At 39.8% G+C, this 20039-nt stretch overlaps 1 protein-coding gene across 1 annotated transcript in view; it reads left to right on the plus strand.

Moving 5' to 3' along the window:
* Positions 1-3303: 3303 nt before the first annotated feature.
* CDC14A (cell division cycle 14A) overlaps positions 3304-20039 on the plus strand; it is a gene marked incomplete at its 3' end in the record, with an annotated part of 58867 nt that continues 42131 nt past the window's right edge. The window contains exons 1-3 of the mRNA XM_082003287.1: positions 3304-3520; positions 4106-4196; positions 14598-14673. Coding sequence (XP_081859413.1) covers positions 3415-3520; positions 4106-4196; positions 14598-14673 — 273 coding nt within the window. The 5' untranslated portion in view covers positions 3304-3414. The remainder of the gene's footprint in view (positions 3521-4105; positions 4197-14597; positions 14674-20039) is intronic.

Genomic DNA, 20039 nt, shown 5'->3' on the forward strand with positions numbered 1-20039 from the left:
ATGAGCAGCACCAAGATTTCACTTTTTAAAAAACGTGTACTTGTTGGCACATACGTTCACTTAATTTAGTTAAGGCCCTCTCATGAGGAAAAAAAGTCCATCAAAAAACACAGCCTTAAGCAATTAAGCTCAGATAGCAAAGAAAATGCAAAGATAAGACTTCAGCTGCAGCCATAATTCATTGTGCTTAGGAACCAAAAGGGGCTTGTTTGTTTATTTTTTAAAGACTGGTAACTTTTTATCTGTTGATAGGTATAAAAGTGCCTTAAGATTCTTTAATTAATTATATTACTGAGAATTTATATTTTTTACAAAATACTATGCATGTGATGACCTCTTCTAAGAGATTATCTAGATGTCATTTGGAAGTATTTTGGAGTCTAAACAGATTCATCACCACCTCTGAATATTCTGTAGAAATTGATGTTTATGCAACACAGGATTTTAAAAATTGTATCTAAATTGTATCTTAAAAATTCACTGTTGAAAAAAATCAGGATATAGTCTTAAAAAGATGCAGCAAGACTACAACAAAATCTCTGCTTTACCTACAGTTAAATAAATGCCACAAGATGTCACTGTAGCCTTGATATTTTGTATCATTAAATGTTAAAAATAGTAATTGGAATTGATTATAGTAACAAAATTGTATGAGGTGAAAATGTTCTTAAAGGTAGCATTTTACAGGTGAAATCTGTTAGATAATGGCACTAAAATGGAATGACACAATACTGAAACCGAAAAAACATGGAGGTTAGTTTGTACATATTTTTACAGGGAAGAAGAGAAAGATTATTTTAAGTATTTTCTGTGCTTACAAAGGCTCTAGCTAATTGCTGCAAACAAGAACTTGTATGCAACCAAAACAATATTTGTAATTTTGCAAAAGGTATATAAACGATATACAAACATTTGACAGCGGAGCTTCGGTTTCTACTCATGTTTGCCTCCTAGATCCACCAGCCTAGCTAGATGGATTTACAAATAATAGGGTTTAACACAAACTATGTATCTAGGGATTCTAGATACTGGATAGCTGGCTTGTTACACTGTGCCATCTTTGCTTCTGTTGCCCAAGATACTTTAGTTAAAACTAATTTGAGTACGCTCATACAACCTCCCCTCAAGTAGAGTGCAGCACAGACTAAGAAATGTACGTTACCTTGAACTGTATTGAAAGTTTGCGTAAAAAAGGGTGTTAAAAGAATACGTTTATGGAGAAAACACATCGATACCTCTTTTCTTACAGAGGATATGTTACCCCTTAAAGAATTGCTTGTAAATGAAGTGAAATGTTTTATTTAATTAAGGGTTAAATACAAGTGAAAGTCATATAAGAACAATATAGGAAAAGATAAACACATTGATTTTAACAAAAAGCAAGTACCCTCCTTTATTTAATTTGCTGTATAGAAGACTGTGGTCTCAGTCTTGCAAGCATCTTGTATGGAATAGTACTTTCTACTGAGAATGAGGTTTCTTACCTAAGTTCACAGGACGAGGCCCAAAGAGGGTCATATTTAGGAACATTAGTTCTGGAGCTATGAAAAAAGAGGAAAAAAGAAATGTAAGAACACCAGGTACAAATTATCAGAACCAATGTGAAAAACGAGCAAGAACTACAAAACAATTGCATAAGAAAATAATTTTATGTAGTACTTCAGCATAGTTGTAAGGCTTTAAAGGTTATCCAGTGCTTATGACACTAGACTAAAATGGATGCATCAGAAGTGTTTCACACTCGTGTTTAGCCTCATCTGCAGACACATTAGAATTCATGATGTGAACTGGTAGTTACAGTAGGTTGTAGTGTTAGGAAAACATGGTGGTAGTAATGTGGACCTCAGGGCTGCATATTGCTTTGTATTACAATGTCTTTTTAAGGTGTATCAAGGGTGGGGTTTTTTTGTTTTGGGCAAGAATAGCATTTTTTTTCTCTCTTCAAGGTACTTCTCCTTTGCAACCTTTTGCTTGTTTAGTTGTAAAAATGAGGTGGGCCGTTTGCTCTGTTTGACACGAGTTCTTTCTAAAGGGGAGGGTGGTACAAGAAAGGCATTTCTAACACCTTCAATGTTTCTAATTCTTTGGCAGGAAGTTAATTGCAGACTACAAGCTAATTTAGCTTTTGCAAATGAGCCACCAGAAAGCCAATCCTTCACTTTTTAACTTTGTGTAGTTTTATGACAGCCTTAGACGCTTACATGAAACTCGTCATCGCTGATCGACTTCGCACTAAGAGCGCGAGCCCATCGCTCGAACCAGTGCGGCAAGAGCTTCACGCGGCAGGGGCGCGCTCCGTCCCTTTCTGTTCGCAAGCAGCTTCCCTGAGATCTTGTTCCCCCTCAGCTCTGCCCAGCGGCCGACGCCACCCGACAGACACGACTCCTCACCTGAGGGCGGGCGGGCGGGCAAGGAGGCGCCTGCGTGTGCCCGTTGGGCAGGGGGGGCTCAGCTGAGAAGATCCCCGCTCCGAGGGGTGCGCCTGGAAGCAGCCCTCCCTTCACCAGGCACCGCTCGCTCATTGGCTGGAGACGTATGAGGGCAACTTTTGATTGGTGGGTCGCTTTGTCTATCAAGCTAAATGTGGTTGCAGACGCGGCCAGGCCGAGACCCGCGCGAGTGAGCATCCCAGGTAGGGGAGAGAACTCCGCCGGCGCAGTATAGCGCTTCTCTTCTCCCGTGAGGCGGCCTCCCGCCCAGCCTGCGCCCCTCGCTCACCTCCATCCTGAGCGGGATCCGCGCTGCTGAGGTACTAGCTCCGGCTCAGGTCTGCTTCCTGCCGCCTCAGGCTCTGCGAGGTGCTCGGGGCACCCTCTGTCTCGCTGGGACGTTTTGCCACAGGCCGCCCGCCGGCGAGGGAAGAGGGGCGGGGGAAAGCGCCTCGGGGCGCGGAGGCGCTGCCCGGGCGCGGAGGAGGCCGCGCTCCACCGGGAGGTGGGCGTGAGAGCAATGCTAAGGCGGAGGGCGGAGCTGTGCCGCGTGCAAAGCCGCTGCCCGGCGGCTCAGGGGCGCTGGCGGGCTGCCTGCCCGGTGGTTAGGCGCCGTGAGGCGGAGGGCGGGGCTGCCGGACCGGGGGGGATCACTCGCACGCCTCGGCCCCGGGCCGGGCGAAACAAAGGCTCTGTAACGCGGTTGCTAGAGCGCCGCCGGTCGCCTGGTAACCGCCCGCTGCCTCTTTATCCGGGGGCGTCCCCTGGCTGGGGGCGGGGTGGAGCGTAAGTCCCTGCGGGTACCCGCCTGCTGGCTCGGCGGCTCGCCGTGTCCCGGAGCTAGTTCTCGTCCCTGCTCCCGTTCCTATGCGGGCTGCGGCAGCGGCGCTCCTAGTAGCGTGGGCCCTGGCGGGCGGCCCCTCCGGGCAACGGGTCACTTCCCAGCTAGCGGGCTCCGGCCCCGCCGGGGCTGCCCGGGAGCGCCATGAGTTCGGAGCCGCCCCGCGCCTCGCTGCTCCGCGCCTTGTTTAAGATGGAGCCGGCGGCAGCCGCCTCCGAAGTGCTGGGGGGAGCCTCGGAGTTCGTGAAAGGTGAGAACGTGCCGGGGAACTGTCCCCTGGCCCCGGGGGTCCCGCTCGCCGGAGCCTCCCTCAAAGCGTAAACCCGTTGGCTTCTTCCCCGTCCTCCCCGCCTCCCTCCCCCGGCTCCGGGGGCTTGGCTGCGTCCCCTCCTCGCGCGCGGCTCCGGCCCCACCCGCCTTGCGGTTTGCGCGAGCCGCCTGCCCCTCGGCTGCCGCGGGGCACGCCTGAGCGGCCCGTTCCCCCTCTCTTTTCCGGTAAGAAGCGGGGCCAGCACCTGTTGCTACGTGTTGCTGCGTTCTGGGTCAGGAACCTTCCCCGCCCGCCTGAAGTCGCTCCCGAGGGGTGTCCGGCCGGTCAGAGTGGGGCGGGGGGGGTTCCCGCGTGGGCAGGGCCCACGGGCAGAGCGGGTGCTGCCGCTCCCGCCACCGCTCACGCAGGAGAAAAAGGACGAGCGGTGCCTCTTCCGCTCCCGGGCCGCGGCGGGGCGGGCTGGGCCGCGGGGTGCGGCGCCCACCGGCGGGGTGACAGGCGTGCCGTGGGGAAGTGGCGATCTGCTCTCTCCGTCTGACGCTGTTGCCCTAATCTGTCTTTCAGATCGGTTGTACTTTGCTACTTTGCGAAATAAACCGAAAAGTACGGTAAACACCCACTACTTCTGTACTGACGAGGAACTGGTCTATGAAAAGTAAGTGTTGTCATCTGTTGTGTTTTGCATGTTCAAAGTGATCACCTAAGATTCTTCCCAATGCGTTTTAATACTATATGGAATATTTTTGCCACATTTAGCTACTTGCACAAAGCGTGAGTATGAAGTTAGCCTGAATAATTTAGAAGTTAGCTAAAACTAGTTTAACAAGATTGATATTTTAAAGAAAAACAGAAACAACTACAAGACCAGTTAAATGGCTTAAATTGTGTTTGAGCTAGGGGAAGGATAGCTGAACTTTGTAAGTTTTGTTTTTTGGTTTTTTTTTTTATAAGGTGGAGAAGATCTCTTAGACTAGTTACATCTTATTAAATGGTGTCTTTAAATAGAAGGCTATTGTTTGGTATGAATAGATGAAACAATTTGTTTTATATGTATTTTCCTGTGTAGAGATTATGAAGTGATCACCTTTTATAGAGGCTCATAAGAATACAAAGCTTAAACGTGCTTTTGAAGAACATCTGCAACTGTTTCTATAGTCTGCAGAAGGTTTTGAGATAGCACTTCCTGTTGCCTTTTGTAGCTCTAGAACAGCAAAAAAAGTATTTTCTCTGAAGTAAAAGCTTCATGTGTTTGGAAGACAGTGACAGCGCATAGAAAGTCAACACTAAAATTGATGATAGTTGTGAATACTATTAAAGGACGTAAAATACAGTAAATGCATAAAGTAATAGCTCTATGCCGTGGTTAAAAAGTAGTTGCTCTACTGTGATCCCAGATCAACTGTTTCATGTGTGACGATATATCTAGCCACTTGACAAGCGGGTTGCTGCAGCACAAATGAAACAAAAATGTGCCTTAGTTAAAATACAACTTTCTTTCCATATGAGTTGAAGAGCTTGTGAGCATCAACTATTCTTCTTCCCCGTCTCCAGTACTGCTTCTGTGAAGATGTAAACCAATCTTCTTTGGTTTCTAGCTTACTTGCTATGCACAGCTTATAGTTTTAGGGTTTATTTTCTACACATGTTTTTGAGTCTTCCTTATCTTCATCTGTGTGTCTTCTACTGGAGTTCCTAATGATTTGTTCCCAAAGTTGACTTTTGTAATTAATTGCTTGGGTTGGGAGTAGGTTATGAAATGATCACTAGCTAATCTAGGTTGGAAGGGACCTCAGGAGTACTCTAAAGTCAAGGCTGACCTACTATTAAAAGCAGAATTTAGCTGGAGAAGGTCCTGAGCAATTTGTCTTATATGAATATGTTCCACTTTCTTTAATGAAAGAAAAATTTGATCTTGTTTCTCTTCTAAGACTTCTGTGTTATGCTTGAAACATAACTTTGTTTGTAATTCTTAATATGCTTCTAGAAAGGGTGAAGGAATCTTATATGGGATTTGATCTTGGAGGTAGGAAGGGGGAGCAGTTCTGTACTCTCTTAGTTTGTATCATATTTACCAAAAAAAAGTACTGAGAAATTTGAGGGGGGAAAAAAGGTTATGTTCTTTAACATGTATACAGGAAATTCAGTATGTATACTCCTTAACCCAAATATATGTTAACCACATACTAGAGTGTAACTTGATAGCAGATACAATTAAAAGATAATGGAAGGAAACAAAGTTTCCTTTATCTTCTAGGGCCCAGCTAAAGATTTTGGATGTGTAAATTGTGGTGTATTTTCTGAATTGATAGTTTCTAAACTATTTGGTCTTTTTAAAAAGTACAATCCTATATTTGATACAGTAATAGTGTGCTCCCTTTTGTGCTCTCAAATTAAAATACTTAAACATAATATGAAGTATTCCCCTGATATTTGTATTGCAGCACCCATCACTATCAGTGTATGCAATATTTGGTAGTAAAACCATGCCTGATCTTATTTTTGTTTTTTTCTTCTCTTTTTCCCCTCTCATGTCCAAGGAAGTTTGTATTGTCTCAGGGAAGTAAAAGCAGGTGTTAGCAGAAGAAAATACAAAATGGTAACCCTAACTATCTCTCTGAAATTAGAAAGCTAGAGGCAAAATGAGGAATAGAATGTGAGTCTCTTGGTTCTTGGAGAAATACTGATTTTACTACAGCTCCCCTTTTCCTTATGGTCATGGGTGAGCTTGACATCAGTCTGTTATGTTTCACAGGCTGCACAGCAAGGTGAGGGCCTTGACATCAGGGGTTGTCTGTAAATAGTAGTGGAGTGTAACTTTAATACACCAGATTGGATCTTCTAATTTTCTCAAATGCAGCCTTCTTTCTGAGAAAGTGATTCAACATATTTGTTGTGTGATAGCAGAATAAACACTTGGAAGTGAGTTTTGGAGTAGCTTGGAACAGTGGTTTCCAGAGTCTTCATTCAAAATGGCCTGTGCTGTTCTTGCTGATCAGAATTTCATGTCCACTTCTGCTTTTTAATCAAATTAGTTGTTCAGATTGTTACAAGGAGGAGGATAGGAGATGTCTACTCAAGGACAAAATCCTCAGCACCTCCAACGTACACAACTTTGTTAATACGACTGTTCATTGATTTAAATTTGTTTAGATGCATCATCCTAGTGACAAGAATGTCATACTTCATCGTGCATGGAAGTAAACTGCTTTTCTTTGGGCTGTTATTCTGTTACTTTAGTGATAACTCTGAAGTGTGAAGTATTACAGAAATTTATTTACCCAACTTTACTGAGGTGTCAGTTTGCTTTAAATGAAGCAGCATATGATCTAAAAACCCACGAATATGTAGGTTTGGGGTTGTTTGATTCTGGAGAGCATGTTATTGGATCACATGGTACTTTTAAAATCTCACTGCCTTGGTTCCCTTTTTTTCCCCACTCTTGAAGAGACATAAGGAAGTAATAGTGTACATTAATAGTATATCCTATTCATTAAACAAAACAGCTGTAGTGCTAATTTGGAAGTTTGGGTCTAATTACTTCTGACTTGCTCTTGCAGTTTGTCATGTGACTTATTCCTAAATTGTACACTGAGTGTGGTTATGTAATTTTGAGTACTTTAGTCTTCAGTTTTCACTTGAAGTTGTCAACTGTTCTAATGAATTCATAATACTGTCTTCACTTATTTAAACATTCACACTTTTAAAAATAAGAAAGATAGGCCTAAATGCTTTTAAGAACATCTCAAATGCTAGCTGACTAGGAACTTGCTACTAGAACTGTCACTATTTTGGTTAAATGTGCTGCAATTTATCTTTGAACCTATTATGCTAGGGGAAATGGTATGTGAATTCCACAGCTGAGAGAACAAGGAACTGAATTAATTTATCCAATTCTGATTTCTCTCTTTTTGATCTGATTCTGTAAGATTGTCAGTCAGTCTCTTTCTGAAACTGAGGTCCCTCCTGAGAGGTCTGCACTACTGCTTAGAAGGGAATACAATTTTTCAGGGTAATGTAGTGCAGGTAACAATTTCTTCAGGAAAATTGAGTTAATGAGAAATAATCGAGCTTGATGAAGACTGTCATTTGGCAAATAGACAAGCCTTGCCTTGGCAAGACCTCAATTAATGAATTAGGCACTAGTAAGAAGCTTTTTCTTCTCTAAGAATAGCTTCTTTCATGTTTCACCTTTCAGTAAACAGATCTGGGTTGAGAATACTACACTTGACTGGTTAACTTGGCTTTCACAGATTTTCATCAAAGCAACTTTTTATGTCCTTTTTATTGTTGAGTAGTTTTCTCAAAATCAAAATTTAGATAATGAGAAACAGGAATCTCTTACTGATAACTTATAATAGCAGCTTTCATAAATCATAATGTTTTTATTCAGTCATTTGTTCTGACTTTGGATCTCTTATGAACAGCTTTTGCAGATCTAGTCTCTGACATCTTATGAGCAGCTGTAGAAGTAATGAATATGATATTCTCTGTACAACCTATGTTTTAAAATAAAACTCTTCCAAGACATGGTATGTTACTTGCCCGTTTCATAGCAGTCTTAATGTTAGCTGCACTTTGAGTTCAAGCAGCAGTAGAATAAGACTCTCATATGCTTAGCTACAACAATATTCAGTGAGTACTGTTTAGATTTCGACTTGTAAGGACTCATTTCATTCACTGCATTTGTATATGCAAAGAAGCACTTTCTCTTCCCTGTGACAAGAGTAAGGGTTAACTTGTTTATTTTTACTTTGGCTAAATGATTCTTTTCTGTCGCTATCCAGCAACAGTACTTTCATAGGAAACCTGAAATTCTCCATCGTTCCTGTGGCTTATATCATTTGAAAGGAAAGAGAAAACTTAAACTTGTTACAACAAACAGAGCTGTCACTTCACACAGGGAACAGGGAGCTCCTTGTTCACATCAGTAGCTTTTGAAGACTTGAACTTGACCATCAGATGACCAAGATAATTTAGTAAGCTAAAGTCCACAAAACAGGAAATTTCTCAACTTCTAACATCTATCAATGTGAATGTAAATACAAACCAGAAAAAGTTCATATACTAATACCAGCTTTTGTATGTCTAATTCCTACAGATTAATTTTAAGAATAGTACTCCAGCTTTATTTTGTGTTCCATCTTAAAATGAGAGACTTAAAATTCACTGCAAACAAGAATATCAGAAGATTTAAGAATGGGGAGTGGCAGTTTTTCCTTTAGACATGATCTACTGACACAATTTTCTATATGAAATTTGTGAAGTGCTATGCCTTAACATCTGTGGTCTTCTCTTCAGTCCAGCAGTTTCATAAATTTTATACCCACTCATTGCTTTACCATATTTGTCTTCACTTCTTTGTATGGAAAAGATAAAAGCAATTGCCAAAAGTATTGAGGGATTTTTTTGTTTGCAGGAAATGAGTACCAGGATAAAACAGACTTGTTTTCCAGGCTCCAGTTTTATACTGAACAGGAGTGTAGCTTGATATAAGAACCTCCTTATGAGAAACTTGGCTCGTGTTAAGATTACTTTTTTCCATACAGAGCAGCTTTTTAACGTGACCTGAAGATTGTTCTACAGGAAAACTTTTTATGGGAGAACCTCTTCACTGGTACTTTGTTCTTGATGTCAAAGAGCATTACATCAAAAATGCATATATCTGGAATAGCTCTTTAATTAGCTGTAGTTTGGATCTATGAGTTCTTGTTGGATTTTGAAGAATCAGGATCTTGAGCAGGATTTGGAACATTCAAGGGGAAATGGAGTGAGTACCTGGTGTTTTGCGTAATGCAGAGCCTCTGCATTATTCCTACCTTTAGATGCAAGCAGTGAGGTGATATACCATTTCTAGGGTTATATTTGCTGTGTCATTCTGCGTCTATTCAGAAGTGTGCAATCCCTAATTAGTATTAGTGTGGACTGATTCTCTTGGCGTTCATCCAGTAACATTTTTGCATATAAGATGTGTTCAGCTTATGATTTGAAGCATTTATCTGTAGTAGCCACTTAGGTACTTCTGCAGTAGCTGGTTCTTGTACTGCTTAATGGCTAGATTCAGAGCACATGCAGCAAGGCCTTTACAGTGCAGTGACCTGAATGTTCCAGTAATCCAGCCTAGGAAAGGGGGAGAGAAAAGCAAGTGGAGAATGTTCTTCTCATTCTAATTCAGCCTCATTGCTTAATTTCAATAGTAAGCTGGATTTTTGTAAAATGCTGAAAAATTAGTGTAATTTTGCAGTTAGGAAGCTGTATTTCTGCTAGTTTCTGAAGTTCTTGTGGTTAAATAATTTGCTCTGAGTAATTGAGTAAAAGTAATGAGCAGGCTTGGGGTGCTCCTGTTTTTGGCAGGAAAAGGACTTCATATGGTTGGTGATCTCCAAGGAGGCAAGGTTCCTACCTAAAAGAGAAGTTTGTACTTCAATTCTGGTATACATACTCCAGAAAATGATTGCAATTGCTAAACTGTGCCTCTTTTCAAGTTACTAAACCAGTAACTGAGTAAGCTGCTACGCAAGTAATGTCATCCCCTCTGAGCATTATTGCATTGTTAGTTCTAACTTGGTGTATCTGCCCTATTTCTACCCCCACATCCCCAATACAGTAATTAGGCTTTGGACCATATTCAAACCATTGGAAATGCCTATGGTAAGAATGTATGCATACGCTCATTTTCAGTGTAGCAGTAACACTGAACTTGCACTGGTCTGTCATGAAGAAAAGAACCCTGAAACAGCTTTTCAGGTAGGAATCTCCTATCCTTTCATCTGTACCTCTGGTGCTGTATCAGAAAACCTGTAAGTGAATGGCCACATAAAAATACTGCTCTGCTGTATTCATCTGTGCAGGGAAAAAGCAGCAGGCTTCTGTGGTAAAGTGCAAGCAGAGCAATTTATCTTTGAAGGGTACCTTGATTATCTTGGCCATAAAAAGATTGACTGTGATGTTAATATGGAGGTTATCAATTAATTTCAAAGTCTGCCAGGTTATAGTATTCCTTCATTGACTGTAACCAGGCTCCATCCAATAGTTCAAGATGTGGAAGCTGTTTATCATTCTAGTGCTGTACTAGATGTAGTGGTATTCAAACACTTAGTAAAAAGTGACTTTAACATTCAGAAGAGGTGCCCAAGGCTTCAGCTGACTCATGGCTCCTTCACGTGGCTTCCAATAGAACTGCAGACAGAAACAATAAGTTGCTGTCCAGGAGAGTTGTGGACTACACTTCTTTCACCATTAAATTCACTGGAAGAATGTACAGTAACTGCTTGCATAACAGAGTAGACCAACAAGCTCTTTATGGGCTGGCCGTTCTAGGTGGATGACCATTCCTATGATACAATACAGCAAATACCTCGCATGTTACGGTATCAGAACTGATAGGAAGGATTGGTTCTAGGAGTCTATTGCAAGGAGAATACAGATTCCAGAAACCTATGGTACTGCTTCCAGGTAGTGTTACAATAGTATTTTTGAAGTAGAGTATTTAAATATTCATCTAGTATGTTCTGGGCGTTTGCTACTTCTTAGTTTGAGAAGCATAAGTATAGCAAATATCCATGGGATGAGGGGGAAGAATAATTTAAGCTATCATCTAAGTACTTGATTAAAACAAAATATAATTAAATGTAGATTAATACCATACTTTCCTTCTGTTCCTCATATCTGGTTCCTACCACCATTGTAAATGACTGCCTCAACTGGCTTAAGCTTCAGAGGCATCCTGACTTCTTATTGTGTATAAATGCTTATTAAAACATCTAGTAACAAAGAAAGTCTATTAGCTGTAAAAGAGATGGAAGTAAAATAATATTGGATAGATTCTTATCAGTAACTGTCATAAGACTTGATTTCTTTTATGTTTATTTTCAACTTCTGCCAGATAGAAGTCTTTATTCAGATGATGACTTGGTGTGTCATTTCTTCCTTATTCCCTGTAGCCCCCATTTCCCATCTTCCACTTATATTTAACTCTATGTCAAAATTCTCTTCTTAAGAATATCCTCTGGGTGAGTCGGGATCAAGTGTGTCTCATTCAAGTACAAAAATGTCCTGTTATAGTAAAAGTAACAAGGTTGCATAAGAGCAAACCCTTCTGTTTGGACATTTGTAAAGCACTTGTTTCACTCCCATTTAAAAAAAACCCTCGATCTTATTCCAATTTAGAGGTATTAAGTGGAGAAAGTTAAAATTATACATGTAACAACCTTTCTCCCTCACATATCTACCACAATGTTTTATCAACTAAGCCAATGGCTGGTTAACACTGCCTACAATGGTGTTATGTAAATAGCTTTGGAATTGCCAGTGTTTGGTGTATGGGTAATAATGCTGGTGCAACAGTGACCAAAAGTGCCTTTCCTTTATGATTGTGTTTGGATTCTGAGAAATACCTTCTATCTGCAGCATTAGACCAACAGTGGTAGTACCAGAGTCTTAAACATTGATGCTTCCCCTCCACCCCGTGTTAAAAGCAGCACAACATACTTAATGGTAATAAGTGATGGAGAAATAGTCAGTCTAAGATTTTGACATCTTTAGCTTGGTGGCTGAGAGGATCTGAATAGCTTTATTTTGTAGAAATATAATTACTTCATGGATAGACTCAAATGTATTTTATTGTTATCCCTACCAAAATAGTAAGTACTTTGTCTGTTGTAGATAAATTGATTTGTAAATTAATTTTAATGTGCTTTTTCTACACTTCATTTGAGTTGTATCATGTGGAAAGGTAGAAATGGATATGTGACTTCATATTGATGTACTTCTAGTAAATGAATAGTAATAAAAACCTATTATCCTAAAGCACGGCTGTAGTTCTTCAGTGCTTTTAGATGAACTGTGTGTTCAGTTATATCTTTGAGCTGATCAAAGCTGCTTTCCTCACGCTGATTTAAAAAAGTATTCTGTATTGTAGTAACTATCGTATACCACACTTTTTCACAATACTTGAAAAAGTATTTTTCACAAAATAATCTTAAAATCCTAAATTCTACTCTTCATCGTATATTTAAGTGAAAGAATACTCTAAAAGTTAATGGAACAAGATAGGGTTGTGTTTTTGATTTGGAGAAGGTATTAGTGCACCAGAATGGGAAGAGATGTTAGTAAGCCTTCTATATAGTTTTTCTAGAAGCTACATTCACTCTAGTGTTAGAGCTCCAGTTTTAACTTCTTACTTGTAATAACTTGTCAGTCTTAGAACACTTTTTTTCATTTCATCTCTATTAACTGTATGGAGGGTTTTGTTTTAAAAATAACTAACTGTTGACCTTATCTGTCAGATTTATCTAACAAAGGATGAGGAATTCTAGAGTTAAACCCTGCTTTACTGCCACTGCAGTTTTCCCTTGAGTTAGTTAACTTCTGTGCAACCTACCAATAAAGTCCTAAGAGTTAGACAGCTTAGTCTTTGACTCTGCTAATGAGCTTCTGTAATTAAGCATTATGTCCTAATATTTTGTACTGAGAGGTTGAACTGAATCTTTACAACATCAAATAACAACATAAATGTTTAAGTAGGTGATACTGAAATAGCATTGGTGTGGCAGGCAGGCTACACAACCTAGACAGTAATTGGAGTGATGTAAGTGTCTCTTTGCACTGGGCTTGACTTTTTTGTTTGAGAGAATGTGGGGAGGAGGATATTAATAAAGTTATAAACACCAAAAAGATAAGACACTCCTACTTCGTGTCCACTTACAATAGCAGAATGGCTGAAGCTGGAACGCACCTCCAGAGATCTTCTAATCCAGCCCCTGGGCTCAAAGCAAGGTCAAGAACAACAGGTTGCTCAGCCTTGTACAATTGGGTTGTGAATCTGCAACCTCTTCACAATGTTTGAATGCTCTCAAAGTAAAAGTTTTCATCTTATATTTAACTAGAACGTAGTTAGTTTTCCTGAAAAATAAACCCTCTGCCATGGGGAAGAAAGCTTGAAAGGTACTACCACGTAGTCTATCATCTGATTTCAGTAAATTTTCACTCCTTCAAAGCCCAGAGGTCATAGAGCATAGTTACTTTTTTTTCTTTTGTTATTCTCCAAATTACATGCATTCAGATGCTGATGGCCTGTTTTGTTTGTCAATAGGCAAGAAGTGTCCTGTCACTTATCAAAAGACTTAAGGCAGAACAGGTTAAAATAGTTTAAAGTACATTCTCACTGTAAATTATAAGCTGTGCATCAACAAATTTTCATAGACCATCAAGATAAAGACTTTCACATACAAAAAGGAAATATATTGGAACCCTATAGGAAGCGTTAGGTAGGAAGTGCACTGTGAATCCCTACCAGGAACTTCTATTGTGCAATAGTTCTCCTGTACAGACTACTGCTATTAGCTCTTATCCTAAGGACAGTGATTGCTGCTTCAAAGGTAATACAAACATTTAAGAAAATCTAGAAGAGAGGAACAGGAACAATCAGAAGACAGTAAATGAATAATGATTTGGAAGAACAGCCTAGATACAAGAGGATTGGGGAGACAAAAAGGAAACATAATTACATGTAAAGTGTATATGTAATCTCTGGAAGAGTGGAGGATGGGATAAAAAGAAATAAGCTTACATTTCAGATGGAGATCAAGACTGGATACTATTAAATAAATTTTCTTATGGGTAGTAAAATTTATGTAGCTTATTCATCATGGTATCTAATGATACATTCTTATCTTAAGCAGTTGTAGAACCTTTATCTAGGGTGACATCAGCATGGCTTAAAGGGGAGTAGATCCTGTCTTGAAGTTCTTCACTGTCATTTTGTCCAAAACCAGACTGGATATCATGGGATGAAGAAAATCTCTGTAGTCAGTGTGTGTATATAATGGAAGAGATACTTACTGGAACACCTTAAACAGAAGCTACAAATGTTTTCACATTAATTGTTACTATTGCCCTCTTAAATGAATCAATAAAGGACTTATCTGTTGCACCATATATATTGGCTACTTGGTATCCCCCAGAAGTTACTCATTTGCAGGTTTATCAAGAACATGCATGCTGAAATTTGCTTAGGTCTTTTGTATAAATAATACCTTTTTTGTTCTTTTTCTCCCAGTTTCTATGGAGATTTTGGACCTTTAAATTTGGCAATGTTATACAGATACTGCTGTAAACTAAATAAGAAATTAAAGGTAAGCTTCGTTTAAAAACAATATTCCTATATTTTTGTGTTTTGAAACTCACCTAAAATATATTATCCAGTTTGAAAGGGGTTGTTAGGTGCTCATTATCTAGATGGTTACCACTAAGCTTTAAGGTTATTCTTTGTTCTGAATTCTTTTCCCTCCGAAGGATGGAAGAAATGAGTATGTCCTCATTGTTGCTTAGCCAGTGAGGCACTGAAGGATATGTGGTGCAAAGGTAATTACTCACCACCTCCCACCAGCAGACCATGCTTGGCCTGTCTCTGAGCAACTGTTAATTTAGAAAGACCGTTCCTCAGTTCTATGGCTGAGTGTGATGTTATGGTATGGAACAGCCCTCTGGTCAGTTTGGGTCAGCCATTCTGACTGTGTGCCCTACCAGCGTCTTGCCCACCCTAGCCTACTTGCTGTGGGGGCAGAGGGAGAGACAGGCAGCCTTGATGCTGTGCAAGCACTGTTTGGCAATAGTTAAAACATTGGTGCATTACCAGCACAGTTTTAATCACAAATCTAAAACACGGCATCATGCAGGCTGTGGAGAAAACCTAACTCTATCACAGCCAGACCCAGTACATTGAGGACATAGCTGTATACTTAACCTGGTCCCCAAATGCCTGTGAAAATGATTTGCAGCATGTACAGAAAATATAACAACTGCAAGAAATGAAACAGATGTTTTAATTCAAAAGTACTAATTAATATCGCTTGTGTGCAAATATTTAGTGAGTTTCTCCTTGCTATTACGGATTTAAAATAATTATATTATAAAATATTAGACCTGTTAATGACAGAGAGGAAAATGGGACAACAGATGTGATAACATTGGCCACTGTATAGAGCATTCCTGCATCAAAAATGACATTATGTTTTGGGACTAATGTTTGCTGCACAAATTAAGCCAATATGCAAGTTGATTCACGCTATCTGCTGCTTCCAGGAGCATGCTGACTTAGGTAGTCTTAAGAGGAGGCTCTGCAAACTGAGGGGTTTGTAGAGTTGCTATAACCTTTCTGCAGAAAAGTGCTTCTAGTGAGAATTTACATTGCTTTGTAATATAGAAAGTTAGTTACAAATAAAATAGTTTAAACTCTAGTATTTCTAATTTTGAATGCCTGTGTTCATATTGGGAGTACATTGGATTTGCCATTTCTGTGTTAACACTAAATAGGCTTATAAATACACTATCACCCTATTTTCCAGTGCCACTGTCCCATTCAAACACATGACCAATGATAGTCACTCACTAGGAATCTATTTTTCTACCTTAATTCTGCTGTTTGTGACCTTACATTTGAGATATTAAGGACTGTGGAGAGTGCTTGCTCTGTCAATCAGTTACTCCAGAGAAGTAGAGGAGGAGAAGAAGAAGAAGAACCAATAAAAAACCTACTATTCTAACTTTGACTGTGCCTATGAGAACTAGAGAGACTAGTTCTGGTTTTTCCAGATTCACATTGAGACTGTGATCAGTTTGGGACCTGAATACAGTCTCGGGTATCACTGTTGAAGTGTACCTTCATACTTTTATAGTAGAACTAGAACGCCTTCAGACTGGACTCTACATACCAAGGGTTTCCTCTAGAAAATAAGAACACAAGTAATAAATATCTCAGGACTTGGTGTCTTTTTTAAATGATTCAATATTAAACAGGAATGTCTCTACAGTCTTTAGTCTTGTTATAAGACCATCATCTGCATTGAATGAAGCCAGCTGCTCCTAAGTGGCTTGTAATCATAATGATAAAAAGATTGTATATTATAACAGAAAAAAATACCCAAGAGAGTGAAATTGAAACTAAATTAGTAACTCTGACATTTGCAGGGTTGATTTAGCAAACCGTGATGTCACTTTTAATGTAACTTTTATATTTTTTGAAAAAAGCAAACATTGGCTGTTAGGTGAAGAGTACAAATGGCCAGGAACAGGTCAGGGAAATCTCATGCAGATCAGCTGCAGCCTCAGCTGGGATGAGGTGCTGTCTGTTGCTTCTACCCTACCAGAGGCTAATTCCAAATAGGTTAATTTAAACTACTAATTATACTAGTGCATAATAGAGAAGGGTAACCTGATAGTGCAACCACTTGAAAGTAATACCTGAAATCAAACAGGCAAAGCTTGGAATACCACCTGAGTGACACAGAAACTTGCTCATTAATAGATTTCAGTCTGGCAGATTGGCACTACCCTTGAGGTAGGCCAGTACCTGCTAATGTAAGCTTTGCTCTTCTAATAGTTAAGATATATGCCAGACTCTGTCCTAATTTAGATACTATCTGCAGGAGTAAGTAGGCTTGTAAGACCAAATCCCAGGGCTGAAGCATGCATCTGATGGGTACTGTAGGCAAAAGGCTACTGCTCAGCTTCACTAGTTGAGAATTATGAATTCACAGTTTCTACTCTTCTACCCCTTACATTCTCATGCCTGTCCTTCACAAGTGTTGCTGAGAGGATTCCTCAGGCCTGAACTAGTGTGTGTAAGACAGACATTCATGACCTGTGAACAAGGTATTGATGCAGTGAGCAACTGGCAGCAAAAGTATGGTAATTTCTCACGTGGCACCAGGGGGACAGGTACGCAGCCTGTAATCAGTGTTTTGGAGATGGAAGGGCGATTGGACTAATAACATGGAGAAAGAGTCCTGTTGGGCAACCTGCTGCTTGCATTCCCTTGCATTAAGGCTAACTGTGCCCTGTGACTAGAAACAGGAGTTGGCTCATCATAGGAAGTAAAAGGCACTGCAGATTATCACAGAATCGCAGAATGGTAGGGGTTGGAAGGGACCTCTGAAGATTATCTGGTCCACCCCACCCTGCCAAGGCAGGATCCCCTAGGGCAGGTTGCACAGGAATGCGTCCAGTCAGGTTTTGAAGATTTCCAGAGAAGGAGACTCCACAACCTCTCTGGGCAGCCTGTTCCAGTGCTCCATCACCCTCACAGTAAAGAAGTTTTTCCTCATGCTGAGGTGGAACCTCCTGTGCTGCAGTTTGTGCCCATTGCCCCTCATACTGTCACTGGGCACTACTGAAAAGAGACTGGCTCCGTCCTCCTGACAGCCACCCTGCAGATACTTATAGACATTGATAAGGTCCCCTCTCAGCCTTCTCTTCTCCAGACTAAATCATTATCATTCTCTAGAAATACAGTCTGCTGAGGGATGGTTGCAGTTGCCATACTGCAGCACTTTTAGAACCCTGAGGCAATAACAGTGCTTAAGCCCAGATGACTCCTGCCATGATTTGGTATATACCTGGTTGGATATGCACTTCAGGTGCTCTTATGAAGACTCTTTAAAAGAAGCGTGGTATTAAAAAAGTCCACACAATTTCAGACTTTGGTGTCTGAAAAAGAATTTAAGACTTAGACTTTTATTAAGTTTAAAATGTCTGTGAATAGGAACAGGAGAAATGAGAGTATAAGATCTCATTAAAGCAAAAAATCCCACAAGCTTCTCCTCCAAGTCTCCCAGCTATATCTATTTCTGTTTTGGGGGAGAAATTATAATAGAGGCAGTTTTCTGCTTTCCCCTCTCCTTTCTTGGGGGACAGATGGGGAACGAGAAGGGTACCAGTCTGAAATGTGCTAATGGCAGGCCAACATTTTAAAGTAAACTATTGTAACTTTATGCTGACTGATTTTTAAAAACAGTAAATAGTTCTGTTCTGAAGAGCTGAAGAAAATATTCAGATAGCCATTTGCTGAGAAAGCTGGAGGTAAAGTCCTGATTATGCCTTACAGGAAAACCTTTCTGACCTTGTTATGTTTGTAATGTTTTGATTGCTGATTGCTATGGAGATCATCTTGGCTAGTCAAAGTCAACAGCAAGAAAAAAGGCTTGGCAGAGCTATCTTCCTACTTGTTCTTTGAATTCTGTTTGGGGGAAAAAATGTTTGACTAAGCAACTGTGATTCTTTTGTTTAAAGAAGTCTGATTTCATTAAAACTGCTTTTAAAAAACTGCTATGTTTTATGTGTGTGTAGCCTTACACAATCTCAATAAACTCAGAAGCAGGGGTAATCAGAGAGGGAGTGTTGCTGAGAAATGATACAAGTACAGAAGATCACAAGCAGGAGAGGGAAGGTTGTGACAAGCTTATGAACTATGGGTTTAACATTTCTTGTATGCTAACTGTATTGCTGCTGAATCACAGAAGGGTTTGGTTCTGTTTTAATATAAATAAACTGTTGGGCATACCCAGGGAACTATAGTAATTGCAAGCATCTCCTTTAAGACAGCTTAGATTTTGAGGCAGGTTGCATGTACATGTTTTAATACATCATTTTATATGAATCGTTTACCAGCCTTGTACTCACTGCTGTTTATATTTACATGTTACATATATGTATACACATGTGTGTGTATATATATATATAAAAATAGCATTTGCATTGATCCAGACTTATTAAACACATTGCAGTGATTTATTGCTTGAACAATGCAAGTATATTAAACCACACCATTAAATAAAATACTGTCAAATAATCTGGTGATTCTGAACAGATATCAATCTAGTAATTGTCCATGATGACAGGCTTAGAAGGTGCCATTAATTTCTGTGGGCAAGTAAATGTCTCGTTAAGTCTTCAAGAAACAAGCCCTGATCTGTTGTTTAAAAAAAAAGATAGTCTTACAGTGAAAACATGTTCTTGAATCCTCTCATACACCCAATCAATTGGGTTTATCACCTAAAACAAAACCTACCGCACTTTTCATGTAACTTCTGCTTTTAGTTCAAAAAATTGTCTTTCGAGTGTGTTCCTCTGGGATATAACTTGACAGATACCGTTCTGTTATATTGTTACATTTTGTCTTCTAGTGATGTGTGAAACTGCTAAAATTTTCTTACTAGTAAAAAAAAGTATCTTTAGTGCTTCACAGTGCATGCATTAGTTTTGTTTTAGGAAAAAAAAGATTATTTGCAACTATGTTGCTATGTTATCTCTAATTATAGTTATTCTGTAGACAATCTGTACTGAAAAATTTGGTGTTGAAACATTTTGGGTTTTTTTGAGTTGTGCAGCATCTAAGGGAACTAAAGCCCTAATCCATACGGGTGGAGCTCTGGAGCTGTGAAAACAGTGACCTTAAAGAACTGTCTTTAACACTTGCTGTCATTGAACCTAGCCAAAGGAATAGACTTAGCTTATTAAACATGATCAGAAAATTAGTATTTTTAAAAATAGATCGTAAAGCTTAGTATTCATATTGAATGTGCATTGAGTTGAGAGCTTGTGTATTAATGTTAACAGAGGCATTGCACTGACACTTAGGCACTTACTGTAAAACTTGTTTTTCTGTAACTTGTGTGCAAATAAAAACAGCGGCTTGTTTTATAGGCTTCTGCAAAGTAAAATC

This window comes from Phaethon aethereus (assembly GCF_964289735.1).
Source record: "Phaethon aethereus genome assembly, chromosome: 8".
Lineage (NCBI taxonomy): Eukaryota > Metazoa > Chordata > Aves > Phaethontiformes > Phaethontidae > Phaethon > Phaethon aethereus.